Source organism: Haliotis rufescens, unplaced genomic scaffold (genome assembly GCF_023055435.1).
Source record: "Haliotis rufescens isolate VD_foot unplaced genomic scaffold, xgHalRufe1.0.p SCAF_19, whole genome shotgun sequence".
NCBI lineage: Eukaryota > Metazoa > Mollusca > Gastropoda > Lepetellida > Haliotidae > Haliotis > Haliotis rufescens.
Window position 1 is genome coordinate 13856013 of NW_025963879.1, and position 13501 is coordinate 13869513.

Genomic DNA, 13501 nt, shown 5'->3' on the forward strand with positions numbered 1-13501 from the left:
TCACACACGGCTGTAGCTCACACACAGGGCTGTAACATGCTAACACACAGGGCTGTAGCTCACACACAGGGCTGTAACATGCTCACACACAGGGCTGTAGCTTACACACAGGGCTGTAACATGCTCACACACAGGGCTGTCACATGCTCACACAGGACTGTAACATGCTCACACACAGGACTGTAGCTCACACACAGGACTGTAGCTCACACACAGGGCTGTAACATGCTCACACACAGGACTGTAGCTCACACACAGGACTGTAGTTCACACACAGGACTGTAGCTCACACACAGGACTGTAGCTCACACACAGGGCTGTAACATGCTCACACACAGGACTGTAGCTCACACACAGGGCTGTAACATGCTCACACACAGGACTGTAGCTCACACACAGGACTGTAGCTCACACACAGGACTGTAGCTCACACACAGGGCTGTATGTATCATCAGTACTTGTCACAACTAAAGTAGGGATTGTATGGTTACCTGGCTGAATGAGGGCCATGTGTCCAACAGTGGACTGTTGCTCTTGTTTGGACATGTAGACGTTCACCCACTGTTGACACGACTCATGACTAAAGGAGACAGATTCTATGCTACAAGGATATCAAAAGACAGTGTAATCCCTTATCTATATAGTTGCCTCTGTGGTCTAGTGGTAGAGCGCCTGCATGGAGAGCGGAAGGCGATGGGTTTAAACCCCGGCTGCGTCATACCAAGAGACATAAAAAGATAATACTTGTTGTAACCCTGCCTGCTGCTCGGCATTGAAGGGCTAACGGAAGGACTGGTCTGCTCGGAGTCAGTATACTGTGTCTGAATAGGATATTCATGTTAAACCGAGGCACGGTATCTCAGTGAGCTAGCGCTATAAAATTGGCATTAGTCTGGACTAGTACAAGCAACCACACACACACGGATATATAACGCTATATAAGTACAAAAATCTCGAGTGCTACGTTAAACACCATTTCACCTCACCTTATATTGCTGATGGTAAGAACTTATAAACAATGAAACATCACACTGGTATTACGGGATCCTAGGTGTCGTGGATAAACCTTCCATTCAACCTGTATCAAAATATTCCTTTGATTGAAGCCTTTATGCACGGGGAAGTTATATATATGGGCTGGGACAAGTCAAAATTTACTACCCAGTTACCCAAACCCTATTACCCGACTCTACCTGGGTACCCGCTGTAGGCCTCGGGAGATAGGAAATGCACAAAAAATCCCGTGACTAACCACGGGTAGTCCTGTGGGTACCCAGGTCCTACTCAGTACCCCCCAACCCCAGAACCCATACCCGTCCAATCTCTATTATATATTCATAACGATATGCTTTAATGTATCATCATTTACTGGTAAACTTCAGACCATGGAATTGATTATTCTTGTTGAAGAAATATTTTCATATTTTCCTTGTTAGCTTTTCTGATGTAACTATGAATATGAGTTTATGCTCTGTTTATCACTGTCATGTTCTCAGATAGATCATATCCATGTATTCCCCTTGGTCTGTCATGTCTGATTGTGCTGTGCTAATTTTGATGTTCATTCATTTCAGGATATATTGCGGTGTCGGGTACTAACATCAGGAATATTTGAAACTAAGTTTACAGTTGATAAAGTAAATTTTCAGTAAGTATGGCCTTCCTTTACGTTTTTGATAGAACTGGTTTATTGAGTTATTTTATCTGTAACCATTGTAACAGTGAAGTTATCACATTTAAGAATTATGTTATCAGATTGAAATCTGAACCTTTTTGTTATGAATGTATGAAGTATAATCAAAATAAGTCAATTTGAATCAGTTGTACCTGGAGCAACTGGTGCAGAAGTAGTTTCAAATATTGTAAGAATGGAAAAGTAAAACTATTTGTATAGTCATCAAAATAACAGCAACTTTTTCAATTTTTGTATGAAGTATTAAAAAAATATGAAAATATAATTTGGATTATATGATACTGTGTTTATATGTGCGTATATCTTTGAATATTGAACTGTCAGGTGCTGTTTCTGATGCTGATGGTTTTGATTGCAGCATGTTTGATGTAGGGGGTCAGAGAGACGAGCGTAGGAAGTGGATCCAGTGCTTTAATGATGTGACGGCCATCATCTTCGTCACAGCCTGCAGTGGCTACAATCTGGTCCTGCGAGAGGATCCCAGCCAAAATAGACTCAGAGAATCCTTAGAACTTTTTAGGAGTATCTGGAATAACAGGTAAAGATGTAAAACGTGATGTTCTTTTTGAAGGTGGCCAACATGACCTGACTGATATATACGTGTCGCTGCAATACACGTCACCCCGTTGGGATTCTGGGTTAGAATAGATCCCCAGCTAGCTATGTTTGTCTCTCCAGGTGGATTCCCTGTTAGAATAGGTCCCCAGCTACCTATTCTTGTCATACGAAACGACTGAATGAATCAAATTGTCAGACTCCGTGACTTGGTTGATTGTGTTTCCTCAATCACTGGTTTTTGTAGTCAAGACTTAACACAGGCCTCCATTATATAGTTGCAATATTGCTGAGCGCTGGGGTAAAGAAAGAATGAAAGTATTATTTGTTTACTGCACCTCATTTATCCAAAAATCTGTGTTTAGATAGTGAATCCTGTTCTTTGTACAGTGAAGTCATATTATCTCCTTCAACTGGAACCCAGGGTAGCCTAGCGGTTTAAGTATTCACTCACCGAGCCGAAGGCCTGGGTTTGATTCCCCACATGGGTTCAATGTGTGAACCCCATTTCTAGTGTCCCCTCTGATATTCCTGGAATATTGCAAAAAGCAGTGAAAAACCCGACTCGCTCACCTTTAGCTGGGATTTCTGGATCTCAGAAGTAATATTAGCTGGTCACTATGCCCCCTTGTCTGTCATATGATGCGACCAAACTAGTGGTCTTCTGGTCACAAGTGACTGATAGAATATGGATAGTTCTAGGATGTGGGACCTCCAAGAGGAGCTCTCATTAATTTACATTGCTCCATGGCCTCACATTATGTTATACATGTATATACAACACTTACCCAGATACTGGTACATGTGTATCTGCTCAAATGTGGTTTATTTGTTCCCTGACCAGTGGATCCATATGTTTTCAAGTTATAATCCTCAACTCCCTGGGGAGTACACAACCCAAGCTGCCTATGGGTGCCAGTGGGTTTTTACATCCACCTCACATATCGGGTACACATTCTCTGCTGGGTGTACAGAGGCACATTTGAACTTGCCCAGGGTGACACCACACATTTTTGACACTTGTGTTTTGGGCGTATGTACGTATTATTCAGTGTTCCTCAGTGTGTATATTTGCACTTTCTTATCACTCATTGGGCATGGATGGTCATGTTGTCTCAGAGTTCATGCAGAGTTGCATCCCTTAGGCATGCCTGGATCCTATGACTATAGGTTCAAATTCCAGAATCGTCCTGATTACGATCCTTGGTTTGTCAGCACATTGTCAGTTGCATCCCTTAGGCATGCCTTGATCCTATGACTTTAGGTTCAAATTCCAGAATCGTCCTGATTACGATCCTTGGTTTGTCAGCACCATACTCATGGGTTTCACCAAAGTGGCATCTATGACATGTCCCTTCTGGCTTATTAGTTGACATGCCGTGATACAACCGTAATATTGTTCAAAGCAGCACCAAACTCACTCACTCACTCGCTGTTATCACTCTCATCACTCTAACATGATCTTTCTGTTTTCTGTTTCAGGTGGCTCAGAACAATATCTGTAATTTTATTCTTAAACAAGCAGGACCTATTAGCAGACAAAGTGAGAGCTGGAAAATCAAAAATAGAGGACTACTTTACTGAATTTTCCAGATACCAGACCCCACCAGATGGTAAGAATGTGGCCCATGGGGCGGGGCAGTCAGATGTAGGTGGTGGCAAGGGTTCAGGGGCCTACAGAACATTTCAGGCTGAGAATGCCAAAATCAACAGGGGTTTTCTAATGAGCTACAATTATTGTCAAGGGGTGCTGATAATGTTGATTGTTGTAAAACATGTCAGGGCCATAGAAACAAGCGAAAACTAGATTTATACTCTTTCACCATGCTAAGTAATCTCCTGAAGATTGTTGGGGGTTTTCATATAAATATATACTACTCAAAACAAGTTGAAGTACACCCACAGTTGGATGTCTGTGTGTTGCAATACTCACTAGATAGATAGATAGATAGATAGATAGATAGATTCATTGATTTCTTTGTAGGGAATTCATTTTACATGACAGATTAACTACAGTCATTTGAAAAAACTGAGTGTTACTCTTTTTGGAGAAGTATAAATATGTGTTGTGATGGTCCATGTATGTATTGCTGACCTGGGTAATTTGCTCGATAAACAACTAATGTGGTTTGTTGTGTTCCAGCTGTGTTTGAGTCTACAGACGACCCGGAGGTAGTTCGGGCCAAATATTTCATCAGGGATGAATTCTTGGTAAGCGAGAACAATATTTCATGTTCTGTTTCAAGTACAGTGAACCTCGTAGTTTAACACAGACTTGCGACAGTTGTAGCACTAACATTGTCATGACTCCTGTAGTTTAGCACACACTTACGACAGTCGTAGCACTAACATTGTCATGACTCCTGTAGTTTAGCACACACTTACGACAGTCGTAGCACTAACATTGTCATGACTCCTGTAGTTTAGCACACACTTACGACAGTCGTAGCACTAACATTGTCATGACTCCTGTAGTTTAGCACACACTTACGACAGTCGTAGCACTAACATTGTCATGACTCCTGTAGTTTAGCACACACTTACGACAGTCGTAGCACTAACATTGTCATGACTCCTGTAGTTTAGCACACACTTACGACAGTCGTAGCACTAACATTGTCATGACTCACATAGTTTAGCACACACTTACGACAGTCGTAGCACTAACATTGTCATGACTCCTGTAGTTTAGCACACACTTACGACAGTCGTAGCACTAACATTGTCATGACTCCTGTAGTTTAGCACACACTTACGACAGTCGTAGCACTAACATTGTCATGACTCACATAGTTTAGCACACACTTACGACAGTCGTAGCACTAACATTGTCATGACTCCTGTAGTTTAGCACACACTTACGACAGTCGTAGCACTAACATTGTCATGACTCACATAGTTTAGCACAGATGTTCGAAAGTCGTAGCACTAACATTGTCATGACCAGGATTGGATCATGAACCACGTTGACACTGGAATAAATGTTTTAGAATTAACATGTTACGCCTGTATTCAATATGTCCATGAACCAGGTCCGTTCTCACATGCTAGCTGTCTCAACTCATGGGAAATTTGTCTTTTTCAGCGGATCAGCACGGCCAGCGGCGATGGCCGACACTACTGCTACCCCCACTTCACCTGCGCGGTCGACACCGAGAACATCAAACGAGTTTTCAATGATTGCCGAGATATCATTCAGAGGATGCACTTACGTCAGTACGAGCTTCTGTGATGCTGCCGGCCCATAGCTGGAGCTGGTGGCGAGCTTGACATTGTGGTGAAGAGACATCGTATATGATGATGTGATGATGATGATGTGATGATGTCTACTGCATCTTTCAAGGGACTCAATCATGTCACCCTATCTCTCTCTCTCTCTCTAGCTCTTGCGCCTCGCTCGAGCCGTGTCACAAGTGATCACGTGACCTCGCCAACTGTGGTACTTAGTGTCCTGGTTGACCACAGGAAGTTGGTGTTACGGCTAGCAGCGAAGTGAGGCGAGCGAGCGAGTGAGCGACACTTGCACCAGGAGGAACAACACTGTGTTTGTACTATACAAAACCACACTGTCTATCTTTATTTTGTCCAATCAGTGCAGTTGTTTTCGTCTACGAGTCGGCGACCATGTTTGCGGAGTGGAGCAAATTTTGTTATGCGAGTGTTCCAGTGGAGCTTTACCATGTAGCAGCAAGAGGATTCAACCAATCACTGTCTAGTGCGTACGTACATATGCCAAACACAGGCTCCACGACTCGACCGTCCGCCATCGTGCGACGAGCTATCTGCGGTGACTGACATGGGCTGATTCCTGTGTTTGCTGTAACAGTCTGCTGCCAATGTGCGGCCAGACCACAATATGCAGATTTTGTTTGATTGTAATATTTGGATGACCTGCAGCCGTTTCTATGACAACTGCTGGCGGCACCTATCGTCCAATCAGCTGACTGAATGAGGAACTCTTGTCCAACCGGACTGTGGATTGCTAACATACTGTTTCTTTGGTGTCAGTTGGTTATTTGGAGTCGCATATTTGTGTATAATGTTGACTCTTTTCAAAACAAGTATTTGTATGAACATGACTTGTACTGTATATGACTACGCTTGACCTTCTGTGAGCACTTCGTTTGCTACCTGTGGGTGTCCGTCCGTCCATCTATCTATCAGTTGGTCGGTCAGTCATCCAGAGCCGCTGTGCATGTTCGCGTGTATGTTCGTACGTACATATGCGCGTCTGTCTGTAACACTGCTGGCGTGAGGCCAAAATCGAGGAATGAAGGGTCCATCATCGTGTTACTCCGCCCTAATGTTTTGTTAAGTTGTAAATTAGTTGTAAAAATATGTACTTGGAAGATTCCATGCTTGTTTCACTGGGTATTTACGCGTGTTTTAGATTGAAGTAGACCGCACTGACCGCCGTGTCCTCTCGTGCATCGGTGGTACGAACTGGATCAAGTGCACTAGTTGTATCACGGCAGTTAGCAAGATCCAACTGTTATTCTCGATTGATCATTTTCTTTTAATTTTCTCCATATTTTTAACAAAGTACTGAGGACTAATTAGAAGTTAGCTAGAGGGAGGGCATTGGTGTCTACGATATTTATCTCTGATTTGATTTGATTTCCGAAATTATGTGATTTGTTTGATTTTGAACACGAGATATGACACTAGTTTTGCGAGCCTGTTGGAAGTGTCCCTGGTTATTATGCTCTGTCCTCTCCGACAGTTCTTGTGCAGACTGCTAGGGTACATTTTATCCATTGACATCACACAATGTACATATCCATATTGATGCGAAAAGCTGTGAAGATTTGTTGTTATTGTTGGCTGTGTATTACCTTCCTTCCACAGCCGTCGATGTTGCCGCTGCCGCCGCCGCCGCTGCGTAAAGGATACTGTTGTTACAGTACAGCACAACAAACACATTATTTATTTATTTACTATGAATTTTGTGCTTGATGATTAATGTTTTATATCTTCTTGACCGGAGACTTTTACATACATTTTATCAAGAATTACTGCGAGAATAGCCAACATACAATGAAACTGATGGACTGTTTTGTTCTTGGTGTTTTACTAGTTTTACCAGATATATTTTGCTCGGCCTCGTTGCTGACCGGAAAAGTTCAAGTAAATGTAAATGTTCAAGGTCTTGAAACTTCAGAATTGTTGAGAATGTTTTAAATTGACTTTGTTTATACAGCTTGTCCTTGAAAAAAGTTTCAGTAAAAGAAAATAACTGTGTGCATATCTGGTACAAATTCTGTTTCACAACAAGTGGTTTGTTTAACGCACCAAATGTATGGTATGGAGTAATTTTTGTGTAAACGCATGTAAATAATCTTGACCAAGAAGTTGACATATACAATTACGTGGAGATACCAGGTTCACACACGTCTAGAGGGAAACTAGTGTTTCACTTATTATCATGCGTTTTTGTCGCCATAGTTACTGGCACCTGATTGGCCAAGCGATTCTTGTCGTCATGGCGACTGGCCAGTGATGGCCAGTACAAGGATGCCAGCGGCATTTTGTAAACATCTACATCTCCGTCTACATTATGCAACTGACTGTGATGAGATCCGTGACGTTGGTGCGGCCATGGCCGCCAACAATAGAATCAATTAATATTGAGTGCTATTCGTGTTCCCACTTATCTCTCTGCTACGATGTATGGGACAATTCACCGAGGGCCAATTATGTTTGTCCTATATCTCCAATCTCTAACATTAGACCAGACAATCTTGTGTTGGACGCAACATCTGTGGCTGATTGCTCACCCGATCACATGAAGCGAAATTTCATTTGTAAAAGAAAACATTGTCATTCCTAGGGTGGCCCAATTAGATGTTGATGAAATATTTGTCTACAAGGAATATTATAACCAAGCAGTTTAGATAGACACAGTTCAAATGCCATCTTTTCAGAAATTCTAACTGTACCTTATTCGAGAGATTTATCAAGGTCATTTTTTTTAAATGATTTTATTTTTTTCAATTTGATGAAATGGGCAGATTCAGGTGGTGTGAACAGTTGCGAAAATTTTGACTCGAGTTTTGGCAAATGTAAGTTTAGAAAGTTTCACATCAGCTGCGTATACAAGAAGTTTACAATACCTTGTTTATGGGTAAACACCAGCTGTATGGAAGGAGCATTTTGATATTGCATGAGGATAGCATGAAAACTAGTCCTCAGCTGGTCCGACTTTGACACCACTTTCAATGCCAAAACATAACAGCTACCTGTATCAGATTGTTACCATTAACTCTTACTGTTGATTTTATCATGTACATTACTTGCGTGAAATGGTGAATCATATCTTATGTTTAAATGTTTCTTTCATCAAGACAGAGAGGAGCTCGGTTCCTCTTGTGATACCCACACAATTCTTGGCTCCAAGTAGGTACAAGTCCTGCCAGTGAAATGCCATTGGATGATTTGTTTTTATTATTATAATTTTTGCTTTAATCACAACTGCATAGTATCTGTTGACGTAGCTGAAAAGTTTTATTTTTTCATAACGTTTATGTTTGAAGGAACATTGACTTGTTTAGCTGATTATGCATTTCTCATTACCATCTTTGAAAGTCAGCTCCAAGATTCGTCTTGCTGTTAAAGGGAGGTAACTCCACCCTGCGTTAATGGAAGGCTATTCTCAAGACTGGGTTCTGATCTTAAACTAGAAACAGGTGTAATCTCAATCATGTTTGTTTTTACAATTCTACCACTATCAAGTGCCATGGATCTGGAAATTGTTTAAAAGACCAAAAAAAATCAATTTTATCTAACTCTTTTCTTTTAGTTGTGATTAGAAATACCCAGGCTTGCATTAACGTGATTAATGGTCAAGTTCTTCTGCCTTCTAATGTTGAGTTACGTGACTTGACAGTGTTTGGGGGGCAGCACAGTCTGACAATAAGTGGCGCTTTACATGTTGCTGTTAACCTCCGATTGGCTGAATTTAGAAAATTCCCCATGATCAGCTAAATCAGTTACCTGGCCTTTGTAAACTTTCCAATGATTGAGTAATATTGCTTCTGGCCTTCATTAAATCTGTAACTACTGGTTGAATCTGGCCTTTGGCATAGCTCTGTAAACTCCCCCTGATTGGCTGAATCTGGCCTTTGGCCTCAGTAAACTTTCCAATGATTGGCTGAATTTAGCCTTTGGCTGCTCAATGACCTTTTTGTGATCTGTTGATCAGCAATAACAATAGGTTTAGCCAAATGTCGGGTACATGTCTCTGGGCTCACTGGCTTGCTGGAGTAGTCTGACAGACTCCCAGTCCGTGGGACAGTCGAGCTGCAGTCGGCTGCTGGGGTTTCTCTACCATGTGTCAATTGTCTGTATTGTAAAATAAAAACAATTTCTTACTAAATACATCATATTCCTTGTTTTTTGTTCTACCAATGGACCAGACAGCTGAGTGTGCTATTGGATCATGTTTCTGGCCCTCGAAGGAACTGCAGGGAACATCAAGGGATGCCTTTGTTCCTGTAGTTGAAACAGTTGACTTTAGGCAGGAAAACAGATCTTACATCTTTGGAAGTTTCCTAATGTGTGGCAAATAGACACAATACCTTAAGAGTTTGTCAGGGTAGGTCTTGCTTATGCTACCCAAAAGAAGATAAGGACCACGCATCAGATTTTGGTAATATGAAAGAATCATGTGGTCCTAAACTTCTTTTGAGTAGTACCAGTACATATTAGCAGTTTGGTATGTCTGTGCTACAATTTTGTCTTTTATAAAAGAATATGATGACCAGATGATGACGCTGACAGTTCAGAGTGGCCAAATCTGGATCCAAAGACGTAGCTTATAGATACCAGATATTCCAATTCAATTAAAGAAGCATGAGATGTATTGAAATAGATTTATTATGTTCAAGAGGCTCTATTCATAGGAATGTTACATAATATACAATTCAGTACAGTGAGAGGCTAATCATATTTTATCGTCCAAAACTGGCTCCCACAGGAGATGTCGCTTGGGCGAGATCTACACACTCCATCTTTGCAGACCATTGTGACGTCACTAATGGCTCTGCTACTGAAGCTGTTAGCAGTACTTTTTACACTTAAGACACTGCTTACTACTGTCTACAAACTGAAAAAGTTGGAAGAATGATGTTGGATGATAAATAAAATCTCACCCTCATGTCTTTTGATATCAAATATATCAACACTCGTTGATATATCTGATATCAAAAGACCCTCGGGTGAGATTCTCTATATTCAACAATGATGTACAATTGGTTACACTGAACACCCAGGCCATGCTTCAGCTACCATTAAAGAGAAAAGCAAACCAATTTCTTGTCACTAACTGAACTGGAAACAAGTTCCAACAACTCGTCAGCAGCAAGATAACTGGAAGAAGTGTCCACAGGTAATGTGGCCCTCAATATACTGGAAACCTGAAGGGTTTATCATTTATGTCAAATCTTAGTGATGACGATTATCAAAGGCTGAAAGTGACACACACAATTTCATATCAAACCATTTGAGGACAGGTAAAAGAGAAAGTGAATGTGAATCGTTTCCTATAACGATACTGAATCAGACAAACAACATTGAATAGGCTAGAGATGGAAGTACCTAAATGTGCAGGTTTTTGTTTAGTTATGACAGAATTACTGACAGAAATTAGGATCTTTTTTAAACAACACATCCGTAAACGAGTGTCTACTGCAAAATAGAATACACAGCAAAACACATTTTGTGACTTAGAACATGAGCAGCATCCCATTTATTGTAGAAATTGATAACTATAGGGGCATCCTGAACCTTTTTAGGTCAGAATAATTTAATTTCTTTTACAGTTTCAAGAAGTTACAAAATGCAGGTGGGATGAGAAGGATAGGGTTGAATAACATGATTGAACATCTATGAACGTCAGTTTGAAAAAGGCCACTATTTAACGGAAGCATACATTTGGTCTTCTTTCTTTACTTTCAATACATGAAGGAAGCCTTATGGAAAGAATTTGTCCAGGCTGTGTGTTAAATGACACCCAGTTAAATCGTGAGCATTAGTAATCCTTCAGCTCACAGCTTTTGACACCAACAGGTTCTGAGTATTTTGATTCTATCCTGTACTCCACATTGCAACACAAGAGAGAAACGCAATAATGGCCGCCTCACGGATTCCTCCTCCCTCAAACACAACAATTATAAACAGTTTGTCACATAAACCATTAAGCCCTAGAGGTCATATATACAACACAAATAGGACTTCATAAATTGTATACATGTACAAAATCAACCTTGAGTCTTCAGCTGAAAGGTAAACACATGACCCACTTGGCCGCCCAGCAGCACCAGTTCATGTGGCTTCTCCGTTTAGAGAGGTACGTCAAAAACGGGTAAGTCCGGGCCACAACGAAGCAGGCACAAACTGTCCGTCTTCTACATGGCAAGCATTTGACAGATCAAGACACACATGAAAACATGTTACAATTTGGAATTCGAAATTAAATTTTAAAAATATTTCCTTTTGGGCATAAGTTGCTGGAAATACTGACTATAAGGCCACATCAAACCATGTTCTGTTCTTCAGATTTCTCTACTACGATAAAATCTCAACAGATCGCATGTTGTATATGTCATGTGTTTTTACCTTTTTGGAGACTTATTGTAGAGTTTATCTTTGCCTAATCCATTTGCAAGAAATGTTTCACATGAAGCCTAAGATATTTATCTTTTCAAAATTAGAAATTACTACACTGCAAAACGAAATTTCAAATTTGAGAAAGAAGAAAGTAGTAATCCCTGCAAACAATATCTGATTTTTCATGGCCTCAATCATAAACACTGCTATAACAAACAACCTACTGGGTACATCACTACAGAAAGGGTAATAGTTTCAAGCTTGTTTCCATGAGATCCAGTATCCATCAACATGACATGGAAGTATTGGGAACTTGTGAGCAAAGAGAAGCAGGAATGGATAAGACTTTGACAAAACTGTTTTTACAAGCTGATCCAAAAAAAATAAAAATATATCTATAGAACAGGGAAGGTTCTGAAAATAACAGTCTCTGTCTGCCTTGTGCATGGTTCTGCTCCAAACAATACCTATTGTTTTGGTCTAAAAGGTTTTGTAAAAAATGTTTCTCATCCTACAGGTCTTGTGTCAAAAAGAGTTATCCTTCCTTGTCTTATCAGACTGACTGACTGAGTATGGTTTTACGCCGCTTTCAGAAATATTCCAGTAATATCACAGCGGGGGACATCAGAAATGGGCTTCACACATTGTACCCATGTCAGGATTGTCTAATCAGAAGCCATTAAAGGGACATTGAAGGGACAATACGTTGATGGTTCTGTGTGTTTTTAAATCAAAATATAATAACTTCCAAGTGTGACGCCACATGCCCGATTCAATTCTCAAACACTGTTGTCAGTCTTGTTTGATAGAGGTAAATTGAAGAGAAAGCTCATAAGTTTTTCTTATGGCCGAGTTACAAAAAACAGAATCCAGTGTTTATCAAAGCCTAGACTACAATAATATAAATATGTCTCGGTATCATGAATCCAATGAATCTCCTACCCAGAAAGCTGAATCAAATCATATAAAAACAAACATTTCTGACTAGTGTGTCTGATCTACATCAAACAACGCTTTATGTTAAAGAATTATTTCTACAAGGCTATATTGTATAATGTTGCAGCAGGTTGTAAAGTATGGGAACAGGAAGACAGTATCTGATATTGCTGGCAGTAGTAACACTGATTCACCATGGTACAACAATAAAGACAATGCTGATGACACAGTAGTATTGTGACATAACAATCAGAGTATACAACACACATAACCAGTCATACATGTGGAAGTGTTTGAGCAAATACAGGACTTCGACTTTCGTCTTTGATTAACGTTCTTGATGTATAAATCAATGACAGCCATAGGGAGACACACAATGAACTACAGGTTGGTCATCCTGGTGATCACCAGGTTCACAGTCATACCTAGCAACCATTGTGACCACGGAATACTCATTTAGTAGACAAGCAGGGGCAATGTCTGGTCTCCACCTGGTGAATGACTGTTAAAACATATGATCAAATATTGCACTTGTATTTCTATACAGATCTCTACGCACTATCACAGATTTATACAGAAATCGGTGTCTTACTGACATATTCGCACTGAAAGAAATTAGTACCAGAAGATTTATAAAGTATCGTAAATTAAAACTGAATGTGTTAAATACCCCTGAATGATGTGCTGAAATTGTTTCACGGCATATGAGTA

The 13501-nt window shown here is 40.4% G+C and overlaps 1 protein-coding gene across 1 annotated transcript in view; it reads left to right on the top strand.

Moving 5' to 3' along the window:
* Positions 1-9625, top strand: part of LOC124148293 (guanine nucleotide-binding protein G(s) subunit alpha) — a 67151-nt gene extending 57526 nt beyond the window's left edge. Inside the window, exons 7-11 of the mRNA XM_046519314.2 lie at positions 1575-1648; positions 2052-2231; positions 3731-3861; positions 4392-4459; positions 5334-9625. Coding sequence (XP_046375270.1) covers positions 1575-1648; positions 2052-2231; positions 3731-3861; positions 4392-4459; positions 5334-5480 — 600 coding nt within the window. The 3' untranslated portion in view covers positions 5481-9625. The remainder of the gene's footprint in view (positions 1-1574; positions 1649-2051; positions 2232-3730; positions 3862-4391; positions 4460-5333) is intronic.
* The last annotated feature ends 3876 nt before the right edge of the window (positions 9626-13501 follow it).